The sequence below is a fragment of the Cinclus cinclus genome, chromosome 20 (assembly GCF_963662255.1).
Source record: "Cinclus cinclus chromosome 20, bCinCin1.1, whole genome shotgun sequence".
NCBI classification, from domain to species: Eukaryota; Metazoa; Chordata; class Aves; order Passeriformes; family Cinclidae; genus Cinclus; species Cinclus cinclus.
In genome coordinates this window covers 4,859,941-4,886,260 of record NC_085065.1, presented here as the reverse complement: position 1 = coordinate 4,886,260, position 26,320 = coordinate 4,859,941, and the positions used below count along the sequence as shown (strand labels likewise).

Sequence of the window (26,320 nt, the reverse complement as noted above, 5' to 3'; positions counted from 1 at the left end):
ACCTCAATGTCTTGGCAACAAAGCCCAGAGACACCAAATCTCCCTCCTTGCCAAGGACAAAATACCCAACAAAACACAAACCAAAGAAAGAATCAGAGAAGGAAAAGAAAAGGCAACTTTCTTTTAAGTTTCATTACAAACACCTGAAAAAAAAAAGGTGAGAGGGAAGCAGATTCTAGTGAAAAACAGCTGTGGGATTTTGGGGCCAGATCAATCAAATTGGCAGAACAGGCTCCAGACTGGGAATTTTTGCTGTTTCCGTAACACAAGTTACCCCCAAAGCTGGATTTGAGTATTTTAAGCTGTATCGTATCTGCCAGCACAACTCAGACCCAACTGCCCCACCGGGTACTTCCTATGGGATCGTGGCTCGTGGACAATCCCAGTGACAGTGTGGGTGGCGTTTCAGGGCTGGGAACAACTCAATAATCCAGCTGCTCGTGCCAGATTTCCCTTCCCAAATGGATTGGGGGAATGAGCTCCTCTGGACAAACTCACACCCCTGAGCCCTGGGGCCAGCCCTGCTGAGCATCACCCCCAGCACCAGTAGCCCCAGTGCCAGGGAGGGCTCAGGGACTGGTTTGGGTGGGGCAGGAGGAGAACACCCAGGGAATGGAGCAAGGCTGGGATCTCCCCATGAACCCCCAGCCCTGCACCTCCTGTGCCTCAGGCTGGCATCTCTGGGGTAAAAGAACCTACAAGCAGTGAACATCTTCCAGAACTCAAACCCTGAAAGGCCAAACATGAAAATATTTTGCTGTTTCTCCCCTTTTTAGGGGCTATTGCTCACCTCAAAAAGATCAGTGGAACTGGCACTTCACAGAGACATCCAGGGCTAGAAATTGGGGTGGAGCTGGGGGAGCCCCCAGCCTGGCTGGAAGGGGTAACAAACTCAACCCACTGTGTTACTGAAGAACATGGATAAATGAGAAAAGCAGAATCTGAACACAAAAATGGGTTCTGCTGCTCCTGGATGAGATGTGCAAAGTGTTGATGGAAAAGCTCATGAGTGTCACCAGCAGAGTGCAGAGGGGCGACCACAACAGGAGGGCTTTGCCTGGCTGTACATGGAATTCTCATTCAAAATTAAAACTCCTTCCATGAAATACCTTCACAGATTTAACAATATATATATATAATTAGTATCCCCTGCACAAAAGAAAAATACACATTATTTCAACAGCCAAGAAAAAAACTGCAATTTATTAAGTTTCAAAGAATCTTCGTACTCTTGAAAGCAACTTTCGGTGCATGTTCTTTTAACAATCACATTCTATGAGGAGAATAAACATTAAAAGCCACAATTGTTGGTTTTCTTTTTAATCTCAGAGTTACAGACATCTTTAATTCAAAAGGAAAGGCAAAAAAAAAAAAAAAGCCCCCTAAAAACAAAACCCACCTGTCCCGTCCCCCCCCAACCCACCCCTTGAACAGAAATTTTCATTCCCAATTTGAAAATATCAGGAGTTTTTCTACAACTCAATGCTAAACTTCAGCATGGAAAACTGTATGTAAACACGCACATACACACATACATATTTTATATAAGTGTGTGTGTGTATATATATATATAAAATATATATGTAGGAGGCGTGTAATGGCAATGAGATGCAATTACTCTGAGGAAAGGTTATTCAGCTAAATACACTACTAAAACTTGAGGAAAAAAAAACAAAACAAAACAAGTCTTGAACCCAGTTTGTGCATAGTTCATGATCCTCTATAAAACCAGCTTTTGTTAATTTGCAATCTTGCAGGACCCTTTAAATCTGATAAAACCATTAAAAAGCTAATCTTCCCAAAAAAAAAAAAAAATGTAATGCACAAGTTTCCTGATCCAAGCAGGCAGGGAGCACAATGTTCATATAATTTTTAAAACATACTTGAAGTGTATGTTATTCCATTGTCTTTCTTCCTTTCAAAACAATCAAAAACATTGATCTTTTTTTAAACATAAAGCGATTTTTTAATATATAAAGCACTCTTCAAACATCTATTTCTTTTGAGTCCATTATTTGGTAAATATGTAACTGCTACACATTAGATTAGGTATTTTCTTCTTTCTTACTGTCTTTTTTTTTTATTTTATTTTGTTTTTTAATAATATCTTCAGTGCTAGGAGTTGGGTTTTAAAAATACATGAAATGGTGTGGAGTTGCTCCTCGGGAAACCCGGCTTTCCTGAGACATCTTCCACCATGTGCAAGATAGTGATCACAAAGTTTTCGCCACTTTGACGAAGAGGAGGAAAACAACAACAAAAATAGTACACAGCAATGGCCAAAGAAAAGGATAATACAACAACACTGTTCAATCCCAGAGCTCTGAAGTAGCATATCTTCATTCTGAAAATAGTTTTCTTTACGATGGAAGTCTTTTTTTTGTTTGTTTGTTTTGTTTTTTCTCTTTTTTTTTTTTTTTTTAAATTCCTTTTTTTTATTTTAAAGTTTGAAGGAGAAAAAAAGGTCTGTAAACAGGTGGGAGCCAAAACTCCTGGCTCCTCCAAAAGCAGTCAAAACTTATGTCCAAGTGCTTGTTTCTGTTCCTGCTTGCAAGGGAACTATCAACTCTTTACAATTATCTATGGCCACAGTTCAACAAGAGTATTTTTTTAAACTTTATATTCCGAATGGAAAAATGGTGCAATACTCCGGTAATAATTTTCTTGCATTAGTCCACAATAAAAAGCCGCTAAAGGTAGATATACATATTATTCTCCAGAGATACACACTGTAATTTTTAAAATGCAATAAGAGTCCTTGAGTAAACATTTACACGTGAATTGTCGCCGGCCCCTTCTATCAGTTTCTTTCCTTTTTTTTTTTTTTTTCCTCCTTTTTTTTTTTTTTCTTTTTTTGTTTTTTGTGTGATTTTACCATTACAGGATTAGCTACAAGAAGGGCTGCGGACACTCAGTGCAAAGTTAGAAGCTAATAACAATTAAACATTTGACCAATGAGCAAATAAAAAGCATATACTGAACCAAAGGAAAAAACTTCACACGTTGAGTTAAACCACACGTGGGCGTGCACACACACACACACACACACACACACTCACTCACTCACATCTGTCCCAACAAAAACATAGAGTCTGAACTTTAAAAAAAATTCTTAGAGCCTGTTTTTTGTGTACTGATGCTGACCTGGAAGTGTAATAATTCAACTTAGAAAGTGTTCACATTTTGTTATTGGCCTGCTGGATTCAAGTATTTGCATGTTGATATGGTTTGTTGCTTTTTTTTTTTAAGTATTTTTTTTTTGTTTCTTTGTTGATTTTTTTAATTCATTTTTTTTTTACTTTTTATATTTTTTGGGATTAAAAAAATGACATGAAAAAGTAATGAAACAAGGGTAATGTGCATAGGCAGATCCATGGGAGTAGTGGACACAGAGATACCCCAACCCTGCCCTCCCTCCCCCCCCTCTCAACCTGTACAGTCCAGAGTTGCCACTTGGATTCGTCACTTTTCTGTACCAATGGTAAAATATCACACTTCACCCTTTCTGATTATTGGGTCCGCCTCTGTAATGTGCATAATAGTCACAGGCTCATTTAAATAGGCTTTCATTTCCCCTTCCCACCCCCCCAGTTGATAAAATAACCCTTTCCAGCCCAAATTCTGAAAAGTGCCCTTCATGGTAGACCTATTCTAAGCAGCTTTTATACTTGGTTTTGAAAAATCACCATACAAACATAAAAAGACGACATTAAAAAAAAAAAAAAAGCCATGAAAAAAGTAAAACCTGTCATTAGCATGTGACACTGACCAAAGGAGCCCATACTGTTTCAGGAACAGTTCACAAGGACTTCTGCAGTTTCAGATTCGATATTGGACAGAGGTACTAAGGAGGGCTGCCAGTCTCATGGGTTAAAGCTGGATTCTTCATCAAGCCCGGGACTGGAAAGGGTTACCATTACTTTTTTTTTTTTATTTTTAAAATTATTATTTTATTTTTTTTTTTTTTTTAGATTTTAGTTTTCCTTTAGTGCTGATGATTGTTATTTCCACTCTGTTTTCTCATCTCCTAGATGGACTCCCCGCTGAGCAGATCCCCCGGCAGGAGGGTGTTGAGGGGCGTGGGGCTCCCGATGACTCTGCCGTCGTCGGCGCTGGGGGGACCCCAAAGGCTGCTGGAGTATTGGGGCACCCCCCCCCAGAGCAGGTCACTGCTGCCCTTGCCCCCCAGGCACGGGGGGTTCCAGTGGCCGGTGTCGGGGCGCACCAGCCCGTGGGAGCTGCCCGAGGAGCCCAGGCGGCTCGGGGTGGATCCAGTGTTGGACTGCCAGCTGGAGGTGGGCGGCAGCGCCTGCCCCTGCGCCAGGAAACGATTCACTTCTTCCTCACCAGCAAACTCCGCCAGGATCGTGGTGTTGCCCAGGACACACCTGAGGGCACAAGGAAGATGTGAGGTATGGGATCCTAGAAAGCTCTGGGGGGGGGGGGGAAGGGGGGGTTGAGTTTTCTGTGCTTTGTGGAATTGAGCCCCCCCAGGAGAACGCTGCTTTTGACCTGAGGCCTTGGAGAAGACTTCCAAATTTGAGTGATGGAGTTAAAGCCACGGGCGTGTAGTTAAATAGAAGTGTGTGCTTTCACAGGGTGAAGGGTTTGGGTTTTGAGGTAATACTAATAGGTATGGGACAAGATGGAGAATTTTGGGTGGTGTCTCTTCCAGTGCTCATCTTCCTCCTTCTCCATGGTTTCAGGCAGTAGTTTCTGGTTGGACAGTTAGTGATGCACTAAAGGGTCATGGGAGTTTGGTTATTGGGTTAAAATTATAAATAATATAGGTGTTAAGTCTCTGCTGGACTGCTTAGCTTTAAGAAACCTTGTAACTAGCTGGATTCTCCTCCATTTTGCTCACTTCTAGCTGGTAGCTAGGAGTGTTGTTGAACTTTCTGTACTTTACATAAGAGCTAATAAACAACCAAGCCTGAACACGAGAAATTCGTCTCCATGTTTTTTAATCCTGGCTGTGAGTAAAGACAGAAGAAACTTCAGAGAAACCACTAATTAAGTGGTGCAAAACACAACCCTGTTACACAAAGAGTGCTTTCGGTGGATATTCTGTCAGGAAAAGCTGAGGGAATTGAGATTTGTTGCAGCTGAGATGGACAAGACACCTTTTTTTAAGCAATAACAGCCCATCCTTATTATTCACAGCTCGTATTTACATGGTTTTCTAAAAGCATTGTGTTTAATTCTAACTGGCTACCAACTTGTAGCTACCCAGTTCACTGGTTAGTAGTTACTAGTCTAAGTGCCTGCCAAAGACTTTTATTTCCTAAAGATGTTTACATTCTTTTTTCAGGGGTACAGGGTGGGTCTCATGAATACAGAACCTTTTTCTCACAGATCTCTGTCAGGCCAGCTGTTAGCTGCACTTAGCCCAAGTAGCAGGCCTGAGCCACGGTTTTACAAGGCCTGTCCTTTGTAAGGTACTGCCTATATGCAATAGGATTGCTCAGCCTGACCTAACTGCAGCCTTCCAGGGCCTGAAGGAATCTCCAGGGAACATGGAGAGAGACTATGGAAAAGGGGAATGGCTTCAGACTGACAGAGAGCAGGGTTACATGGGATATTGGGCAGGAATTGTCCCTGTGAGGGTGGGCAGGCCCTGGCACAGGGTGCCCAGAGCAGCTGTGGCTGTCCCTGGGTCCCTGGAATGTCCCAGGCCAGGCTGGATGGGGTTTGGAGCAGCCTGGGACAGTGGAAGGAGTCCCTTGCCCATGGCAGGGGTGGCACTGGATGAGCTTTAAGGTCCTTCCCAACCCAAGCAATTTTCTGTGACAGGGATCCACCTTCCCCCAAGCTGAAATCAAGGTGAAAATTTCCACCACACCCACTCACTTTGAGCAATCCCTGTCCTGTTTTCTATCCACCTTTCTACATCCACAAACACCCAAATCCACACATGTGGAGACCACCTCCTCTAGCTGACACATCCTGAAGCCTCAATTCTCATCAGGAATAAAGACAGAAGATCTCCAGCCAAATGATGCTCCCACTGCCTCAGTACTTTATTTCATTATGCTCATGCTATAAGCTGTTCAAAAAGGAAATTGCTTTCCAACTCTAAATACCCAAGTAATTCTCCTGAAACATCACTCTCTGTATTCCTCATCCTGCCCAATGGCACTGATTTTAGCACTCCAATTGTCCAGCCTTTATGCCAATTAGTCCCTTGGATTTCAGAACTCCTGAAAAGCAGATTTTGTTGTCATACACTTCTCTCGTAACTCCTTTAGAAGAAGGTGACCACCACGAACACATTCCTTATTTAGCATTGTTTTACCCTCTCTGTTTCTCTCTAAAGCTAAAACCTTGCCCTTTGCTCTCCCTGAGCTTCCTCTGGAATCCTTACCACATCTTACAAATTCTTTATGTCCTTACAGGTGACAAGTCCTAACTGAAGACATTATTTATGCTGAATAAAGTTTTGTGATGGCTTCTTATTCAGTATCGACCCCCAGTTAACTTTTTTCTCTCCCATTAGGTAATCTTGAAAATCAAAACTGAAGTAACTAGCGATCAGTTACAGCTAAAATAAAACATTTTCTGGGTTTTCTGGGCTAACAAAAGAAAGAGGGAGCAGAAACGTACATGTGCAGAGACTTCTGGGCCTTGGCTGCTTCCTCCTTGGAGCTGTATCGGACCACAGCATTCCCTTGGGTCAGGTTCAAGTGGAATGTGATGAGAGGGCCGTGCTGCAAACACAGGGTCCGCAGTGTGGAACCATCGATCTGGGAGGAGGCAAGGCCAGCAAAGGTTACCTGTGCAACTGATCTTACCTTAAATGCTTAATTAACAAGTGTTTAAAAGCTAGAGAGTGAGTACGAGTGAAAGGAAAAAAAGAAGTATTTAACTGTACTTATTGCTCTCTGCATTGAAGGAGACAGTCTGTCTTTTTAAGAATTCCCTACAGTTTAGTGCACAAATTTTCTCAGTTTAGGTTATACAAATTTGACTTATCATTAGACGTCCACAGAAATCCAGAAATAAGTCAAAGGGAAAACACACTTCATAAATGTAATTAAATTTTCCCCAAGATTAATTTGGATATCTGCATCCAAGGCTTTGTGGCTTTTGTTCTTCCTTTGGAATGACACCATGAAGGACAAGTAGAGGATGTGACAGACAGGTAAGAACCCCCCAAAAAGCCACAGGAAGATCAGATTTTACATATCTGTATGTGCTTTACAACATCATTCACCTCCAAACTTGCACACACAAATGGTGCCCACTGAATGGCTAATAACAGGCTTGAAAGCTCATATTTGATTTGACAGCACTTTGAAAACTTGAATTCCCTGCAGAAGACAGATACTTGTAATAAATGCAGAATAATTATTGTTCTTTCAAGAGAATCAAATGGGCCAAGGCTGCTATATGTTGTTCTCATCATCTCTTAAATTCAAGTGTCTCTTCCTGCCCAGTTTTGCACAATTCCAGTTACCTGGGGGGTGAGGTTCCGAAGAACCAGCCAGCTGCTTGTTCTCCCTGAGCTGTCAGTACTCCATGCAGAACCTGCAACACAAATTCCACAACAAAACATTTGATCATGGTCTCTGGAGAGTCCCTTACAGGCAAATTTATCTGGAATCACAACACACTAACAAGCCTCAATGCTGCTGAAAACAAATCCTACAGCAGTTTCCTCACATCTTGATTTACTGCCTCCCTTGGAAGGAAAGGTTGCTGAGTGAAAAGCTGCTCTTGTTACATTTCAAAGATCTGTGGCATTTTTCCTACTCCCAGAGTAACTATTGGGGAACTAACAGATGCAGGTATGGCACTGCAACAAACTGGATCCTCAGGATGCATTAGAATTAATCTGGAAGACACATTTTAAAAGCAGTTCTGAGCAGTCCAAGCTCAGACTGCTGCTTCCTAATAAAGATTTTTATAGCACTGCAGTACTCTGCTCTCTTGCCAATGACAGATTAATGTGTATGACTTATTCAAAACAGGTATTTCTGCACTGACAATGTTCTGATTGAAGATACAAGGACATAACCAACAAAACCTGCTCTAACAACCTCAGCCTGGTGCTTTACAGCTTGGTGATTTACAGTAAGAAGCTGTACAAGCTTGATATTTATGAGTGGCATTTGAGAATCACAGTGGATCCTGTGGGTGCTCCAGAGAGAATCCTGGGAGCAGCTTTATGTGCCCTTCCAGGTGGGGGTTTGGTGAAGAAACATCTAAAATAAATGGCAGGAAGAGGGAAGAACATTTAATTCTCAACTTAGCAAAAGCAGATTATTAAAACAGCTTTATAAGATAGGAGTAATAGCTGCATATATATCTATATTTATATAGATAAAGATATCTAAATACTGATATGTATATATAGCCAGATCCATGGCTTCATGCATTTATATTAAAGCAAACAAAGGCATATAAAAAAGGGGCCCTGAGGGCCCTGCAATGCCATCAAGTTCTAAATGCTCCACATCCATGTGTTCCATATTAAATTCCACAGGCTCCTCTTGAAGTCTTAGATCACACCACAGAACAGGACACACTTTTGAAAGACATTTTTTAGAAATTAAGGTATAGGGGAAAAAAATTCCTGGTTGGGAGATAAACAAGTTGGGCAACTCCTGTGTAAAATCACTAACACGACCAGCTGAAAGATGCTGCATTCACAACTTATTCAAATTGAAAGATACAGGAGATGCATCCCCAGAAGAGAAGCACTGCAGCTGTGTTAAAGCTCTGGTTTCTGGAGCCTCACAGGCAGAGCAGAAGCAAGCAATGCTGAGAAGAAGGCAGAAGAGAGGGCAGTGAGTACCAGAGGAGTAAGAGCTGGTCCAGCCCAGGGGACTGGCACCCCACGTGGAGGATGGCTTGGTGTTGGTTAAGCCTGGAGGAGGTCTTGTTGGAGCTGTAGTGTTTCTGGGCACCTTCCAGAGCTCGTGGGACAGAGAGGCTTGCGTGTGAGAGATCGGGCCAGAGGACCACGTGGACTTGATGTCTGACAGTTTACCTGCAACAGAAAAAGAGTACATCTGGGTGTTCTTCACTAATGGGAATCATGGGTTACATCCTCCCAGCTTCTCAGCAGGAAAAGAACAACTTTCTGTACCATCCAGTGCTATAAATCCTATATTCTTTGAACCTACTTAAACCACTGTTCACAATTTCCACTACTTTTGTGTTTAGTGAACCTCACACTACCTGCCACACACAAGTTCCCTTCTGAAAATCTACATGCTTTGTTTTCTTCTTGTAAAATATGGTACATGGAAAACAGTCCAGAAAATGGACATAGGTATTTGAAATCTGATGTCAACAGAATTATAATGAAACACTTCAAGACTGTCTCCCTCAAAGGTTTAGCAGGACTTTAACACTTTTTCTTGCACAACTCATTTTACCTAATATAAAGAATTCAGTATATCCATATGTTCTTCTGATGCATTATTAAAATTCTAAAGATCAAAGACCAACAAAAACTTCACTTCTGGATATTTGAAGTAACCTATACTCTTTTTTCAAGTATCTTTGAAAAAAATGAAGTCTTCAGAAGATAAGATCACACCACAACCTGTCAGTCCTTACTTGTTCCTTCCCTGATCAGTTTTCAAACTCTTACTGCTGTTCAATTCAAACTTCATAAAATAACACAAACCCAAGAACAGCTGACAGAGTACAGCATTCAGAGGGGCAGACTCAATTGATTTAAATAATGGATAATGAAACAAATCTTTATTCACCTTTAGACTTACACATCCCTGCCCTTCCTCCTGATACCAACACGTGCTGTGCAATTAGAGCCCAATTTCCCTGTCACAGCACAGTCCTGCTGGTACCAACACTGGCAGCACATGGAGGGCTGGAATGGACTGAAAGGGACACAATCCTGCATCTTCTGCCCCAGCAAATGATGCTGTGACCGTGTTGCCCTAATGCTTTAATGCTGATTGCAGAGAACAAGAAAATATTTGGTCTGATAAAGTCCAAGATGCAAAGATCTTGTGAGTTTTTATAAAACTAGAACTGGACATCAGGCAGGCACTGAGTAATTTTATGAGTCCCAAAGACAAATTTACCAGTTGCAAAATCACAGACTCGGTTACATACACACACATTCCCCAAACTGCATCAATTTATCTAAATTGTACAACTCAATTATTTCATATTGAATCATAACAATTTAAGTGAAAGGCCAACCACTCTCCCATCTTCTGGCAAACTGCAGCAACAAAAATAATTTGACAATGACAATGAGGACATTAACGAGTGTAAAATGGAGAGAGGAGAGGAGCAAGTCTGAGTTTGAGAGCTCAGAGCAGCCCAGCCTGTGATGGGGCACCCAATATAGGATCAGCACCACGGGCAAGTGTTGCTATGTCACTGCTTCTCAAGAGGGTAACACAAACATTAGATGACACTGCAAAAGCAAAAACAAACAAAAAACGGGCAGCAAATAAAGCAGAAATGCATGGCAGATAAAGAAAAGTAAGCCACTCCTTTCTTTTCCTTTCACTGGAGGAACACATCCCAAACAAGCCCTTTTTGTTTTGCATTCTGCAGCCTGACTGGCAGAATCAGGAAGGGTGCACCTTCAGAGAAGTGGGCAGGTTTCAGTGGATCAGCATTTTCTTATCTAATCCATCTAAAAGGCCCAACACAATTTTAGAATGGGACAAAATGGATATTTAGGTAGTGAGTTTGCAAACAAAGTTAATATGTTATGTAAATAGGAGATCCAGCTCAGTAAAGAAAATGGAGTAATTCTTTAGCTCACCTACAAGCTCAGCCATATGGGGGAGCATCAGGTTTTGGCTTGACTACAAAAGGACACTGAAAAGCCCCAGACCCAACCCCCCAGAGCCATGCAAAAAGTAACCCCTGGAGGTACTACTGAAGCTTTTTCTGAGCTGAGGATGTTTCACTTTTAACAGTGAGTTCTTTAACAATCAAATTTCACATCAGCTCTTCCTGGAAGGGTCTGCTCCTGCTGAGGCTCTGGACAGTGTTCCTCCCCCAGAGATCTCTATGCCAAGAGTGACACCAAGTGGAACAAATCCATTTTTCCTCAGCACAATCCCAGGCACACCATCCACCACTCCCCACCGCAGAGCTGACAGGAGAGCTGCCACCCAGCTCAGGGCTATACAAGCACACTTCTGCCTGGGGCAGCACTCCTGTAAGCACTGGGAGAGCACTCCCTAGGGCCTTTTCCTGGGAATGCAGAAGCTGTGGAAGCAGAAAGGCCGTACCTGCAATGCTAGGTGCAGATGCAATGCTGCTGAAAGAGCTACTGTAGCCGGAGGCACTAAGCGGCCAGGCACTCGATGAAGGCAGCGTGGCATTCTGAGATGATGTTGGGGATGACCCTGCAGAACCAGCAGAGAAGCAACTAAGAAAGATGGGCATAATGATGTTTGGTGTGACACAAGCAAATCTGTTATGTGCAAGTACAAACCATGCGAGGTTTAATTAGCCTGGTCTCTGAAGTCTAGGAATGAAATGTTACTGGAAACGTGATACAGTGAGGCTGAAGTCTTTAGAAGGGAAGAGAAGAAAGCTGGCACAGGAGTAATTGTAGTGCAGAAGGTAAATTCTGTGTCTCCTTTAAGATACTTGACTCAAAAAATCAGTGTTAAAGTGTTTAGTCTCAGAGGAACAGGCTTCATTTATAAAGATCCTCTGCCAGCTGACTTAGGCAATGGCAACTGTGGATGAGCAGAGATGTGTATGATAAACTAAGCTGTTACCATGGGTGATCTGTCCTAAATTACTCAAGGTAAACACTTCCCCTACACTCCAATGCCCACAGGTATCTTTACATTCTTGCAGACTTTCAGTAAAAGCAAAGATATATTTCAGCAATCTCTTCTTAAACTGGTAACATAAATGGAATAGCACAAAACCACCTCAGTAGATCATTTACAATCTGAGCAGCTCTCTAAGCATACGTACAATTTCCTTACTGGCAGCACATGAAAGAAACTGAACATAAAATCAAAAATCTTCATTGCAAAGACCAGGAGAGCTGGAATTATTCTCTCTAGCAACCAACAAAATCAACTGTGCATGCTGGGTGACTTATCACTCCTGACACACAGAGATGGGCTGTGATACTGAAACATCTTTAACAGACTAATAAAAATAGGTGAGCTCCGTAGCAAAGAGCACTGTGTTGAGGTAGAAGGGAGGAAGTAAAGGACAATCTCATCCCCCACAGCTCAGTAAAAAACACAGGCTTTGTTTTCAACTGGAACACCAACCAACCAAACTTTACCTTAACCAGACTCCCTGTGCTCCAAGGGACACCAATACAGACATCAGTTTCAAGCAACAGAACTCTGTATTGGGCCCTGTCTGGAAACCATCTATTCCTCAGGCAGGAACTATGGAATTATAGCAGATTCAGAGCTGAAACTGGTCCTGATTCCTTGGGGCTACAACTCTCAGCTCATAGAAGCTGACCCTCCAAAGCTTCATTACCAAACAGGGCAAAGCAAAAACGATCCAGAAGCTTAACTTTTGCATGTTTTTAAGTGCACAGGGCAAAGACAGCACAGCCCACAGCCTGACCCTTTAACTGGGGAGCAGCTCTGTCACCACAAGCCCTGTGCTTCAGGCTGCAGTTATACAAGCATAAAGAAACAGATTCTGCAACTATGTTTTTTATTAAAATTCTATTATTACCTAGCTAAATAGCTAATGAGGAAAAGAAGCACACACTGATTCTCACAGGCACTGCTTTTCAGAAGGTCTGACCTCTTGAGGGCCTGCTTACTTCTGCAAAAACCATCTCTGCTAACACTCTCTAAGGAGAGGAGTTATTTCTTCATTCCACAGGCAGATTATGCATCACCAGAGCTAACATTCCTTCTCTACAGCAGCAATACCTGTAGTGGATATTATCTGATTTTACAGGTACAGCTCTGTAGGTTTAGGTTTCTGACCTGGGGAGTATTTCTTGGGTGCACTGTATCTGAAGTGTCACTGTATTACATCTTACAGCTTTTCTTTTTGTAAATTCAAACCTGCCCATCCCCTCGGAAGCACTCTGGAGTTGTTAGAAGTTAATCCAACCTTAACTCATTACCCAAATACTTCACATTTCAGCTGAAAGAAAGGCTGCTTCCTGCTAAGGGACAGCCAAAACCACTGCAGGCAGCCAACACTGGATTCCTTTTCCCTCAAGTTTCACATCCCTCGCCTGAGGTAACAAGCCCAGAGCTGGAACCCACTTCAAGGATAGCCCTGATTTACAGTCTGTGCTGGTATCACAGATGCAACAGTTAAAACAAACCCCACATTTCTGCTCCTGACAGGTCCTTCTGGACAGCCTGATTATGCCATTCCTGTGCCAACTGCAGTGCTCTGACAGAGTGCAGATAAATTGGCTATTTTGGCACTCAGATCACAATTAACCAAGTCACCTTTCCCTTGATCAACTCCAGCACATGCAGCTAACAAGCAGCACAGTCACAATGCTTTCTTGTTTTGGAGAATTCCCTTTTTTATTCCAAAGTAAGTACTGCCAAGACAAAAGGAATGGAAATAGCACTGGGAAATACTAGTTTACTAGTCAATTCCCCATTTTTTTCTTTTATGGTTTTGGAGATAAAACAGTTTCTAACTTATTTTGCTTATTGATCTTCTAACAAAGCTACAATTAATTAGTGTACCAGAAGCCTGCTGTCTCAGCAACAACTGTGGAACTTTTGTATGGAGTCTTCTGAGAATTTCACAAAGTGTATGGAGGAGGGTGGGCAGTGTGTAGAGCAAAATCTTGTTCAAAATCATGTGAAACAGGTTAGAAAGACTTCCAGTGACCACAGAAGTTTAAATTTAATCTCAAAGCCTTTTCCAATATAGAAATATTTACATTCCCACGGAAAATAAGAGATTTCTTAATCCCTTATTTTAAAACAATTATTTCTGGATATTCAGCGACAGTCGCAAGCAGAAGCATTATTAGATTAGGATCACATGCAAAAAAATAAGTTCTATCTGTAGCAAATGAGGTCAATGCTTTTTTGGAAAGGAAAAGAAAGTATGCAGAGATGTGGAAGCCATGTGTGTGTTTACCTCCACTCTTGAGCAGATAGCGATTCACATCTTGGATCGTGGTGTTTATGGTAGGCCCAGTTGGAACACTGCCAGGAGTAACATCGGGGTCATTTTCAGGATCAATATTCTGCAGTCCTTTCCATGGCACTCCTGGGTGAAACTCTGTTTCAAACACAATAAAAAGGGAAGCGTGTGTGAAGTCCCAATTCTCCAAAGCTCCCGCCCACCAGAAGGACTCAACAAAGCCACCCAACGACGTTTTAGGGACATCAGTCCAACACCAAGGCTTTGGATTGTGTTACCTGGTGGCCAGTTTATGCTGGAGCCATTGGAAATCTTATCACTATCAGATTTGGCACGTGACCAGCTGTGAGGAACAGCTACAGGTGGGCTGGCAGGAGACTCACTGTTCTGGATCAGATCATAGCGGCCGTAGGAGTCATCAAGGGAGGACTTTCCTGGAGGACCAATACTCAAACCTCCAGGGATAGCACCTGCAAGGAGTCAAATGGGGATTGTGAGTATGGAATTTCATCAGGATGTATTTAAGTACTCTTTTTTCTTTTCTTTCTGTATCACAAAGCTAGAAAGAAAATGAAAATGCAAACACAGTAAGCCAAGCTTAACGGTATCTGGAGCCTCAGCAGGGATTACAGCTGAGAGACACACTGCTGGTACAATCTAGACACTCAAGTTAAAGAATTCTGCATTAAATTCCTGCCAAAAAGAGACCAAATAATTCAAATCACCACACTGATGGTAAACAGGAACTTGCTGAGACAGCATACCAAGGAATATCCTTCATCTCATCCTTCCCAAGGCATTCACTGCTGACAGGATGGATGATTTGGAATGGCTGTTCTCATGTTCCTACAAACTATCAAACAACAATTTGGCATCAGCAGTCCAGATACTTACAGACTGCCGTAGAAGAAATAATTCATGCTGCTCATAATAAAATCCAGGATATAAAAAAGTTAACAGAGCCCCATGTTCTAAGAGAATTGATTAGGTACAGGAAATAAAGGAACAACTGGCTCAGGATACTGGAGACGTTAGGGATAAAGGTGTTCAAACAGATTAGCAATCACTTCTGGAAAAGCAAGAAGTTTTTGTCCCTAACTCTAGGCTGAGTAATTATGTAATCTCTCATACCTTTGTTCAGGGAAAGGTTGATGACACTGGAAAAATTGTGGGAGAAAGCCAGTGTGAAGTTTTTTTGGATTGAAGGTATGCAGGTCCATAATAAGGGGAAGACTGTGGGACTTGTTTTGCTAACACTAAAGGCTTGTTTTACTTGAACTCCACGATCCCAGCAACAAAATTCAACAAATAATAAAAATAAAAAGCCAAACAAAAAACAAACCATTCCTACACTGCATGCAGGGAGTGACAACTGCAAACCCTTCATTGCAGAAATCATCTATAAAATCTCACGGGCTCAGAAGCGCTCGGCACCAACGGTTTGTGAGCACTTACACCAAAAAGTAACATGAGAGAAATAATTCCAGTTGCATTGTGGCTGGAATCACCAAAAGCCAGGATGGCAGGGGGTGCCAGGGGACATTACCGTGCTTGCTGGAGTTCTGGTCAAGAGAAGAAGCAGCACTAGACAGATTATCCATTGAGTTGGGGTGTGTCCACTGAGGAAGGCGAGACTGGGACTGAGAAGTGTCCTTCACTGACAAACCACCAGTAATGTCCATGTTATTTACATTCATGTTCGGGTTCAGTCCAGCTGGGGGAGGAAAGAGATCCTTAGTTATCCATCATCTACTGAGGGCTTGAAAAGCTGTGTTTGAAATCCAGCTGCAGGAAATACTCAGCGTTGATTTTTCAGATATCTGTATGCATGTGTGGCACTTTCAATGCACTTTTTTAAGAATATTTGCTTTTATGGAACATCAGTAGAGCTCCCATGAATTCAGAAAAAGTGAAAACCTTGCTAAAAAGGGGGGAAACAAGATAAAGGGGTATTATTTTAAAGCTGTCAGTGTCTCTACTTGCAGTCTCTTCACTTGTCTCAGAATAATGCACTGGACTGTTGTGTTTAAACCAGTTTCCACCATTCCATGGTTAAGCCAAAATAGTCCTAAGGTCTCTCCAGCACCCCTCCACGATGTTTGCTACTTTGTTTTGCTAAAAATCCCCCCAAAAAGGAACCAGCTAAAGGTCAGACAAACAGCTGCTGTTCATCAGAGCAGGTTCTGCACTTAACTGGGCTTCTATTCTGTATACACAGAACAAAATCACTCAGACTGTTATTTAGGGAATAATTTTGACATGCCTCTGTGGCATGAATCTGGGTCTTTTTTGATATATAATCCTGAATGTTAGCAGATCACAGAAAGCTGAGATATCTTAAGAACCTCTCAGACTTAGGCCTTTAATTCACAAATTTTTTTTGCCTTCTGATGCTCCCAGCCACAACAGCAGTCAGAATTACCTTCTTAACTGCTGCATGGCAGATAAAGCTTGGCAATACTATTGTACCCAGCATAAAGAGAGTCACAAAGAGATTAAATTAATTCCTTTATGTCATAAAGGCAGTCTGTAGCATACATCAAACAATCACACAGCAAACAAGTCTGAAAGGTTGCTCTGTTCACTCTGTATCCAGCCCCAGCCAATTATTTTTACTTCAATCATATTTGACAGATCTATGACTAAACCTACCACAAAATGCTGGTGAAGAAGATTTCAGGAACTTCCAGATAACTTATTCCAGTACTCTACTCTGCTTTAACCAAGTGATCCTTAATGTCTAACCAGATCTCCTTTTATGCAACTCAAGTTTATTACCTCTTGCATTAGGAAATGCAAGGAAATGTCTTCCTAGCTCACCTTTACATTTTTGAAGATTCTTGCAAGTATCTTAAATATTTTCTTTATACTACTGAGCAGAGGATTTTATTTTTTCCTTAACAGCTATGTTTTTGAAATGTTTAATCACGCCCACTACAATCTTTCTGCATTCCTTCAAACTGGTCCACATATTTATTGAAATTCATTGACCAAAACTGATGAGTTTTGGTTAAACCAGTGAGTACAGCAGAAAGATGACTTTGCACAATTTTTTTCCCAGATGATATTCCCATTTATCAATATGACATTTGTATATTTTACAACATGACACTGTTAGTTTATATTTAGCTCATAAATAGCAACATATATAAGCAGTTAATCGGGCACATGTTCTGTTCTGCTATTTGCAGGCAGAAAACTGCACATAGGCAGGATTTTGTTCTGTCATTTCGGTGCTATTCAATACGTATTTTTATATGCATATTTACATTGGTTACACTGTGGAGGAAAATATTGGTATGTGCATTCAGGAGATGGAGTCCCAGTGTGGAGCTGCTGTAGGAGGACACTCACCAAGAGGGTAAGGAGCAAAGGTGTTCGGTGAAGACTGCTGCTCTTTGGTCTGCAGGTCAGGAAGGCCGGGAGCCTGGGGATGGGGTGAAAAGCTATCCATGGCTGATTTGCCTGCAGAGGGGTGCAAAGATAGATGTGGAGGGGGAGGCTGCTGCTTCATAAGCAGGGCCTGGGCCAGCTGGCGCTGGTGCTGCTGGATCTGCTGCTGCATGTTATTGATTGTACGTGCAACCTGCGGGGAGAGAGCCAACAAACAACTGTCAGTGGTCAGTCCACAAAAACACACTGCCTCGCTCTGCCTTTCTCTCCAGTGGAGTGACACACTGCATCTCCCTACACATACAAACTGGCTGCATAAAGGGCTGAAGAGCTTTCCTCCAGCAAGGCTGTGGATCAGCTTTGCCACTCAGCACCTTCCCTGTGCAGCACTCGAGCCACGCACTGCATTCCTGATTTCAGGATGCTTTAGCTGCTTTGGTGTAGTGCCACTGAGCCTCTCCAAACTACTGTAACCAAACCCTAAAGCAGAGACTGAGCTGGCAGGGACACCTACTTGCTGCTCCTGTTGTCTCATGGGTCCGGAAACGTTGCGCTGAGCCTGTAACATCTGCTGCTGGATTTGTAAACGTTGGTATGCCTGTGGGGACAGGGACAGGACAGGACAGGTCACACACAGCACACGCTGCAAGCTCACCACGCCCCCTCCACTGCTCTGCTGCACCACAACACAAACTCTGCCATCTTCTGAAAACACTCCAGGAAGCAACAGTAATAAACCTGTTGTACACGCATTTTATAACACATTTAAGTTCCACGTTCATTTTTTTTTTTAAAAAAAAGTAGTAAGTCCACATGGCAAGAAGTGGTAAATAAAGCCAGGAACCTACATTTTTTTTTTCTGAGACAACTGTAAAACAAAGCAAAAATTAAAACGAAGTTTATAGTATTTTACAAATAGTATAAATACCAATATTTATTTCTGGTTTGACTATTTTGAGTTCTGCCAACACTTTGTAGTCAAATAACTTGGGCTGCTTTATTCCTGAAAAAAATCCACAGTTTTCAAGTAGCTGGCTTGGCTACTAAATTTTTTTAGAGGGTAAGTTTCTCTGAAACACATTAATTCAAAATCCAAAGGAATTCTGTACAGATATTTTCCAAATAGCTGGGTAGTGTTCAATTATTATGAGAATAATGCTGTGCTCCTCAGAATCAGAGAAAATAATCAGAAATGAGTAACAGTATTCAAACACTGTTAATAATGGAAGAGTTTGACCAGCAACCGAACTAGTCTGTCATCTGTAATTTTACATTTAAACCTGGTCAATACTGAGTTCACAGTATCGCTTTTTAAAATATTCTTAAAATCCAATTAAGTATTTTCAAATGCATTAAAAACAGAGATGCAAAATTTGCAAACACAGCAAAAGTACACAGAAGTAAGTAGCTCCTATCACATTATGTGCATAATATACACTCCATTACTTAAAGAAAATTCACCCTACACTTTATTTTTCAGTGAGGCAAGTGAAGCAGTTCTGTAGGCAACTCAGGTGCCCAGCACTGCCAAGATTTCTCTTGTTATGATGTGACACATGTGTCCAGTTTAACCTTCTACTGACATGTAACACACAGGCCAGAGCTGCTTGATAACACAGTTATTCATACCAGTAGGAAGACAACTGACTTTTAGTTCCACTTATCAGCTGCAAAGGATAATTATTCCACAAATGACTATTTATAAAGCCCAAGGCAAAAAAAAAAAAAAAAAAAAAAAAAAAAAGATTGTGTTTCTTTAAAAAGAAACTTTACCAAAGAAATCAGCAGCTGATTGTTTTGAAGATCTGAGATGCCATTTAAAAATTTAGTCATTCTCCTATTTTATCTTCATGTCTTCAATTCTGATTTAGAGCTTATCTGCCACATCTTTTAACTTACCAGCTGCAGCTGATAGAGCTGGTTCAACATCGTCATATGCTGAGGATTATTAATTGGCGAGGTTAACTGTGCAGGGCTGAGACCAATGTTTTTTGCTGCAAACTGCAAAAGCTGTGCTTGAACCTAAAGAAGAGAAGAGTGTCAAACACTGTACATTTACTTCTAACAGTGGCAACTGTGTTAGCCACTAATAAGAGTCACATCAGCTGGAAAATGTTGCTATCACCAGAAGTAACAGCATGAATTATCAAAAAAATTAGCAAGAGGCTCTAATACAATCATAATAATTGTAGTCAAGTGTTCACTTATAAAAAAAGAGATGAGAACAAACTCCACTGTGCAGAAAGGAGCACGAGAATGTGCTCTCAGAGGTAATTATATGATATGCACATGAGAACACCTCACCTCAGCCACGCCACATCTTCTGCCTAGGAAATGAATAAATGACACAGGCACAGCCAGGCAGCAGGGGCTACGAAGCGTCAGGAGCATGACAGAGCACATGGGAAGAGTGGCAGGGAAAGGGAAAAGATGTGAGTGAGGTGTTGTCTGACCTGAGGGGATAGAAACTGAGGCACTTGAGCACGAAGACTAGGCTGGGATGAATTAAGAGGTTGCACTGGCGGTTGCTGCGGCTGTTGCATGGTCCTGGCTTGTGCTGCTCCGCTATTGCCAAACATACCCAGATTGCCACTCGGTATCTGCAGCAGGACAACAGTGACACAGGCACTTAATGGCACCACTCAGCACATAACCTGGGTGTTACTTGTCTGTGCAGCCTTTATTCTTAGTGATTATGACAGGCACAAATCAGGAGACCAGCACATACGAAGTGTATTGAAAACCAGGTATAGGATCGGGCAGGGCAATGATTGCCACGTTCCCAATATCCCAAACCCCCAAAACTTTGTACAGATGCCTGAACAAAAGGCAGCTGAAGATGGATTTCATATGGACGCAGAACCCTGGAGGTTCACAAGATGATAATCAAAATACTTGCCAAAAACATTCATATTTGTATGGCAAGGGTCAGGAGAATGGAAGCATTAAACTCAGAGTAACCCCATCCTCCCAGCTGGCCAAGCAGTTTTTTTACTTGGTCATTTTACAAAGCAACTGATAATGGACATGCTATTAGTGGAGACTGCTTTGGAAAGATGTGCTTAATGGACTGTAATTGCTGGGCAAGTACTGCTTTAAGAAAACTGATTTTAAAAGAATATACCTTATAAAGAACCTCAACAGAATGACAAGGTTTTTCTGTGTTGCTATTTCATATCTTCGCTGGGACTCCAGTTTGATGGCAAAAATAACTCTGTCACATCAACAGTACTTAATGGCTTCTCACTCTCATGGTGGTTATCACTTCTCCCCCCTCTTTATCTCCTCTCCTTTTCTTTCCTTCTCAGCCTGTTCTACCCAGGGGCCAAAACACCCCCTTAACTCGGTGCTCTACCTGACCCAAGTGCAGGAAGCCCAGTTTCTTTCTTGCCACCTGTTAAACTATGAGATGCCTTGACACTTGGAGCAGGAATAAAGAAGCCCCCATCACTTCTCCCCCATCTCATCAGAGAATAATTATACCAGCCAGGAAAGATAAATTAGAACAATCTCACTGCCTTACAGTCTGTGACAATAAGCAATGCCTCAAAAAAAGGGATTTCCCATCAATGAAGGCAGAGCCACATGAGGGTTCAGGGGTATAAAATCCACAACACCACAGTCTCTTCTGGATGGATATGTGTCATCAGCAGGCTAATTCCAGAACTACACAGCTCTTTTATGTCCTGTAAGGTGAAACGTTTACACAGCAGCTAGCTCCTCCTCTGGTATTTCACATGAACAAAGCTGTTGCACTTCCAGTTTAAACCCGTTTTTCCTGGGGAAGAGGCTGACAGGCACTAGCAGCTACTCCCAGAGAGCTGAAATTCCCATCGGGATCTCCTCCAACAGCCTTACCTGTCTAGAAGAATTCAAGTTTTGCATGCCCAGCCCTGAGGCAATCCCGCCCAGGGTCTGATTAGGGAGTGCACTGTTTGAAAGGGGGAGCTTCAGGCTTGGTGAAGGCAAAAATGGTGAAGTAGTGGGCTCTTCCACTAGGCCGCCATCCTGATTGGAGAAAGAAAGGGTGAGCTGTGTGCAGTGCCAGGAGCCCACAGCACAAAACAGAGTCCCATGGAGACACAAAAAGGGCATGGATGAATAAAAAGAGATACGTAAAAAAAAAAAAAGGGGTGAATAACAGAGAATGGAAAGCATGGAGTGAAGGGAGAAGAAAGAGAGAAACAGGATTAAGGTACTGTTTTTTATAACTGTGTCGCACTTAATCCCCAAATGCACAATCCCCCACACCCACCCTTTCCAGAGGAAAGGAGAGATTTTAGCAGCTGACTGCAGAGCTATCATGTGGCCATTGCCTCCTCCCCACTTAGTTTTTCCCCTTTCTTCTCCACCAGACTGAAAGGTGGAGAGGCCCAGCACATTTCAGGGAAGCCCTCTGTGTGTCTGGAAAACTCCGCAGCAGAGCGCGGACATAAACCAGCGCTTTAAACAAACCCGAAATTTAGGAAAGGCCACATCAGCTTATTTGACACCAGCCTGGATTTGGTTGCACATCACAGCTCTGCTCTTAAAAAAGCATTTTTGCATTAATACCCTTTCCTAACTGAGACACACGAGCCTCTTTTAATATTCACATAGCGCTGAGTTATTAATACCCCAGTCTGAAACATTACACTGCAAGGCAGCCAATGAACACAAACCATCAAACCCAGTAATGACAATATCAGCTGGGCAGCCTTCCTGAGCATCCCCAGGAGGAGGCAGATTTTAGCAAGGCAGGAGGAGCCCTCTCTGTTAACTGGGCTCTGAGGAATCACGGCTGAGCGTGGATCCGATGCACAGGAGGCAGCCCCCACGGGGGGCAAACAGCAAGGCAGAATATAAAATAAATCAGAGAACCCCTAATCGAACAGGTAGATCTCTGCTCATTTTTCAGTGGGGCACCGAGTTCTATCTCAAACTGTGCTTTGATGTCTGGGAAGCCTGCGGTAAGCATGATCAAATGACATGCTTGACACTGTGTACAGAGTAGGGCTCAAAAAAAACCAGGCAGAGAGAAAAAGATTTAATTTGCAATGTGCTGGGCTGGTGTATTTCAGGCAGTATGTTCATTGCAAGGAAAGGCCTTTCAAAGAGGTGAGGAGCTAGGTTATTTCAACCAATAAATTCAATGCCCCAGAAGACTGCGAGATACTGGTGAACCTCCTTTGTTCAAAAAGCAGCCCAGTCTGCTTACCACATACCCAAACAGATGAGCTCATGCAGCAAGCATGCTCAGTGAATTAGATGTTTTAAGTTAATCCTGAAAAATGCATTTTCTACAGCTCTCCTTTGATGCAAAGGAGAAGTTTCTTTACTATCAGGCAAAGTGACACCTGACATCCTATCTGACTATCCTGAGGGGGACACTGACATTTTCTAATGATATCCCCAAGGCCTTTCAGCTCCAGATATTTTACATTCTACTGGACATCAGTCACACTCCACAAACAACTGCAGCTTGCATGACAGTAACAGGTTCAAGGATTTCTCTTTAGATCACAGACATGTGTTTACAATTCTGCCCTTCCCCCTTCAAAGTGAAAATAATTTCAAGCTTGGTGCTTGCTTTTCCCTTCAGATGTGATTGTTCACTGTGTGAACAGACCTACTGACCATGAAAGACCCTCCCTGCCCCCCCCAGATTTATTCAAGTCTTGCTTTATTGACATTATTTTTTCTCAATTTGGAAATAGGCAGTGCCAAGGATGGTGGAGACAAGCCACACTGGAGACCAGGGATTTAATTTCCAGACTCTTTCACAAGTGTGTTCCTTGGCAGAATTGCAGCAAATGGCTTTATGTACCTTTGGAATGCTTTGTTCATATTCACCTGGTTCTATTTTGTTTGATTTAAACTTGTTGCATTGTGCTGCACAGATCTGTGCTCTATAACTGAACTAAAATCAATTCATTTAACATGAAGTATTTTAGTTGGTCAAATTAAAGCACCCTTTAGCCATTTTCAAGCCAGACTGGAGGACAATTTTACTGCTCAGAGTGGTTTCTGACCCATTATTTCTCAGGATCCTCTATGTAATAATTGTTTCCTGAAGCACAATCTTTCCTACCCAACCTTTCCTCTTCAGTGATTTTCTTACGAACTTGTTACATTTCTTCCTCAGGCTACTCAATTAAAAATGGAATCATCACATTAATGCTCAATCCAGCACTACTTTTAACTTTTTTTAAGGGACTTGACACACCCATAAAACCCTACTGGTAGCAGTGTTTCCTACTACAGTTATCTTAACACAAAGCACCACACTGGTGTTTTTTAGGATTTTGGGAAGTCTCTCACAACAGTCTCAAATACCAAATGTGCCAGAATGCAAGTGGATTTACTCAAAGGTTTTTAGCCCCATGAGATATGGACAATTTAGCAGAGGATGCCTGGACACTTTGGCAGTCACCTACCAACAACTGTCACTTCATGAATCAAAATGTCTAAACAGACAGATGAGAGGCTGATGAATCTGCCAGAGGTCTTTGTACAGTCAGCAGCTGGCAGAAAATACACACTAACTTCTTAAAAAAAAAGATTGAAAACAAGAGCCTTTCCTAAAGAGGAAGTTAAAGTAATGAAATCTCGTTTTAAAAATAGTTATCTTTAAATCAAACAGGAATTGAGCAAAAGAAACCTGGAGGAAATGCAATACTCAAAGAAGTGCTCATCATACAAGGGATGATGAAAATGGTTTCAAGTCATTGGATCACAGGTGGCAGAGATGGAGGAAAGAATTTAAAACACAACTTTACAATCCTAGTGCTCATTATCTAACTGTGACATCTAAAAAAGTTTTATTATTAATACAACATCCTACTTGTTCTAAAGACAAAAGCCAAACACACTCCCCAGAGATTACGGGGCTCAGAATGTCAAGGATGAGGCTGAAAAAACCCAACAAACACTATGTTCAAATCAGAAACAAGGAAAAGGCCTAGTCAGAAGATTTTGGAAGAACAGGATTGCAGCCAAGAGGCATCAAGGCTTGTAGATCTGGATTTTGCAGTAGTGGAGAAGAGGAGCTGATCACTGACTATGAGGGTAGGGAAAAGGAGACTTTATTTGCAAGATAAGATTTTCAGAGTCCCAAGCCAGACTCTATACTTGAAAAAGACATCCCTTCTCTAGGCTTCTTTCTGCTATTTTAAGGATGCTTCCAGGAAAATCTGACATGGGTTTCTTACAAACCTGATGGTTCCAGAAGACACCAGGCAACATCTTCAGGCAAACCTGACAGCTAAGCACAGCACGCCCTCCACCAAGTGAGAGATAATGTGGTTGGGATCACTTATCAGGGCTGCATCTTTATTCCCTCAAGGCCACTCAAGGGATTTTCTCCCTTGTCATTTTATGGTGCTACAGGTCAAGATAAATCCTGAGAAATAGCAAATTAACAAAGTGACAAATTAACAAAGTGACTTGGTGTGACACAGAATAAAGAGCACCTGCAGCAAGCAGAGAAAGCAAACACTCAAAGGTGATGTTGAATTGCACAGATCACTCCTGATGCAGAGAGAACAGAGTTCAGTAGGTCCAGAAGCAAATGTCAGAGCTGGAAATTTTCCCTCCTCAAATGTTCGAAGTTTAAAAAATATTAAGTGCTGGCTTTAGCTGTTTAGGGAATAATGATAGAGTCAGTGCAGGTGAGCTGAGAGGGTTGAAACAATGAACACACCAACCCAAAATACAACTTCATGAAGAGAAACCCTGCTGAACTTGTTGAAGATTCAGCAAAGCCAACAAAAGGATGACAACTTGATAAAGCAGTAGGTAAAACAAGGAATGTTGGTTGGAGTGTTCTGTGCAGCTGTGTGGAGAGTTTGTTCCTACCTAGGCAGAAACAAGACTCCAGACCCATGCTCTCAAACAGTACCTCAAAGGGCAAAAAGGGTTTGGAGGAGTTGCTCTACTAGCACTAGAGCTGTAAATCTGGAAAGAACTTCTTTGGGGAAAAAACCCCTGTGCTCTTACAGTAGAAACAGTATTTATTTAATTCACTTAGCAAGTTGCTCAACACTGTGATAGCTAACAAATACAGTGTGGGATTATTTCCTTTGTTAGAGCCAAGTCACTGTGACAGATTATGCCTAGACTGATAGATTTTACTTGCTGTATGAATATTAATGATTTTAGTACTCCCTTCTCAATAGTTGTGTTTAACATATGTTTCCAAAATTATGCATCATGCTGCACATAATGCACCTCTCTCTCTGGCAAGAATTTTGCTGCTGAAGATATTGTTATCCAAGAAAAGGAAAGGCTAACTGGCATGCATACATCTCTGTGGCCTTCAATTAACACATTCATGAAAGCCTACCATGGCTAAGAACTTCATATGAGTGGATATCATTAGTGCCTCACACCCTGTACACGGCTCATGTGAAATGAACTGGATTCAGCACAGTTTGTCAAAAGCACAGATTTCTGTGTTCAGAATCCTCCACCACCCATGTGTATGAACCTTAAATAGCCTGTGAAAAACAGAATGACATCTGAGGTTCTTCTTTACTTATCAATAATTTTCAGGGGGATTCTTAGTTGATTTGGTAAGTTTCTGCAGGACTTTCTGTCAAGGCTGTAAATCTCATTTCCTACTGAAGATCTGGCTTCACTTTTCCATATATTCTTTTCTTTGGTCACTTTGAATCCTGGACACCACAAACTTCTGGAGCCTTTTCCTCAGTCATTAAATAGTGCTGGAGAAGTTGTCATATGTGATCACAAAAAGGGAAGCTCACTGCAGAAGCTATTTAGGACTGTGCATGTCTGCTCCGAAACTTGACAAAAATATCTGAACTCCTCCTTGGTATTTAGGTACTTTTTAAACTTTCACTGAAGTTTCTAAGAAGCTCAAAAC

The 26,320-nt window shown here is 41.9% G+C and overlaps 1 protein-coding gene across 6 annotated transcripts in view; it reads right to left on the bottom strand.

Moving 5' to 3' along the window:
• Positions 1–871: 871 nt before the first annotated feature.
• TNRC6C (trinucleotide repeat containing adaptor 6C) overlaps positions 872–26,320 on the bottom strand; it is a 99,826-nt gene continuing 74,377 nt past the window's right edge. For 2 of the 6 annotated variants that reach the window (XM_062506508.1, XM_062506506.1), the window contains exons 12-24: positions 21,316–21,465; positions 19,911–20,057; positions 19,357–19,479; positions 17,972–18,055; positions 17,419–17,650; positions 15,611–15,778; positions 14,343–14,534; positions 14,059–14,202; positions 11,232–11,348; positions 8,798–8,992; positions 7,457–7,527; positions 6,604–6,743; positions 872–4,388 (exon numbers count right to left, since the gene is read on the bottom strand). In XM_062506508.1, the coding sequence (XP_062362492.1) occupies positions 4,028–4,388; positions 6,604–6,743; positions 7,457–7,527; positions 8,798–8,992; positions 11,232–11,348; positions 14,059–14,202; positions 14,343–14,534; positions 15,611–15,778; positions 17,419–17,650; positions 17,972–18,055; positions 19,357–19,479; positions 19,911–20,057; positions 21,316–21,465 (2,124 nt within the window). In that variant the 3' untranslated portion in view covers positions 872–4,027. Of the gene's footprint in view, positions 4,389–6,603; positions 6,744–7,456; positions 7,528–8,797; positions 9,015–11,231; positions 11,349–14,058; positions 14,203–14,342; positions 14,535–15,610; positions 15,779–17,418; positions 17,651–17,971; positions 18,056–19,356; positions 19,480–19,910; positions 20,058–21,315; positions 21,466–26,320 lie in introns of those variants that run through there. The other 4 variants (XM_062506507.1, XM_062506509.1, XM_062506511.1 and 1 more) reach the window with 4 other exon arrangements.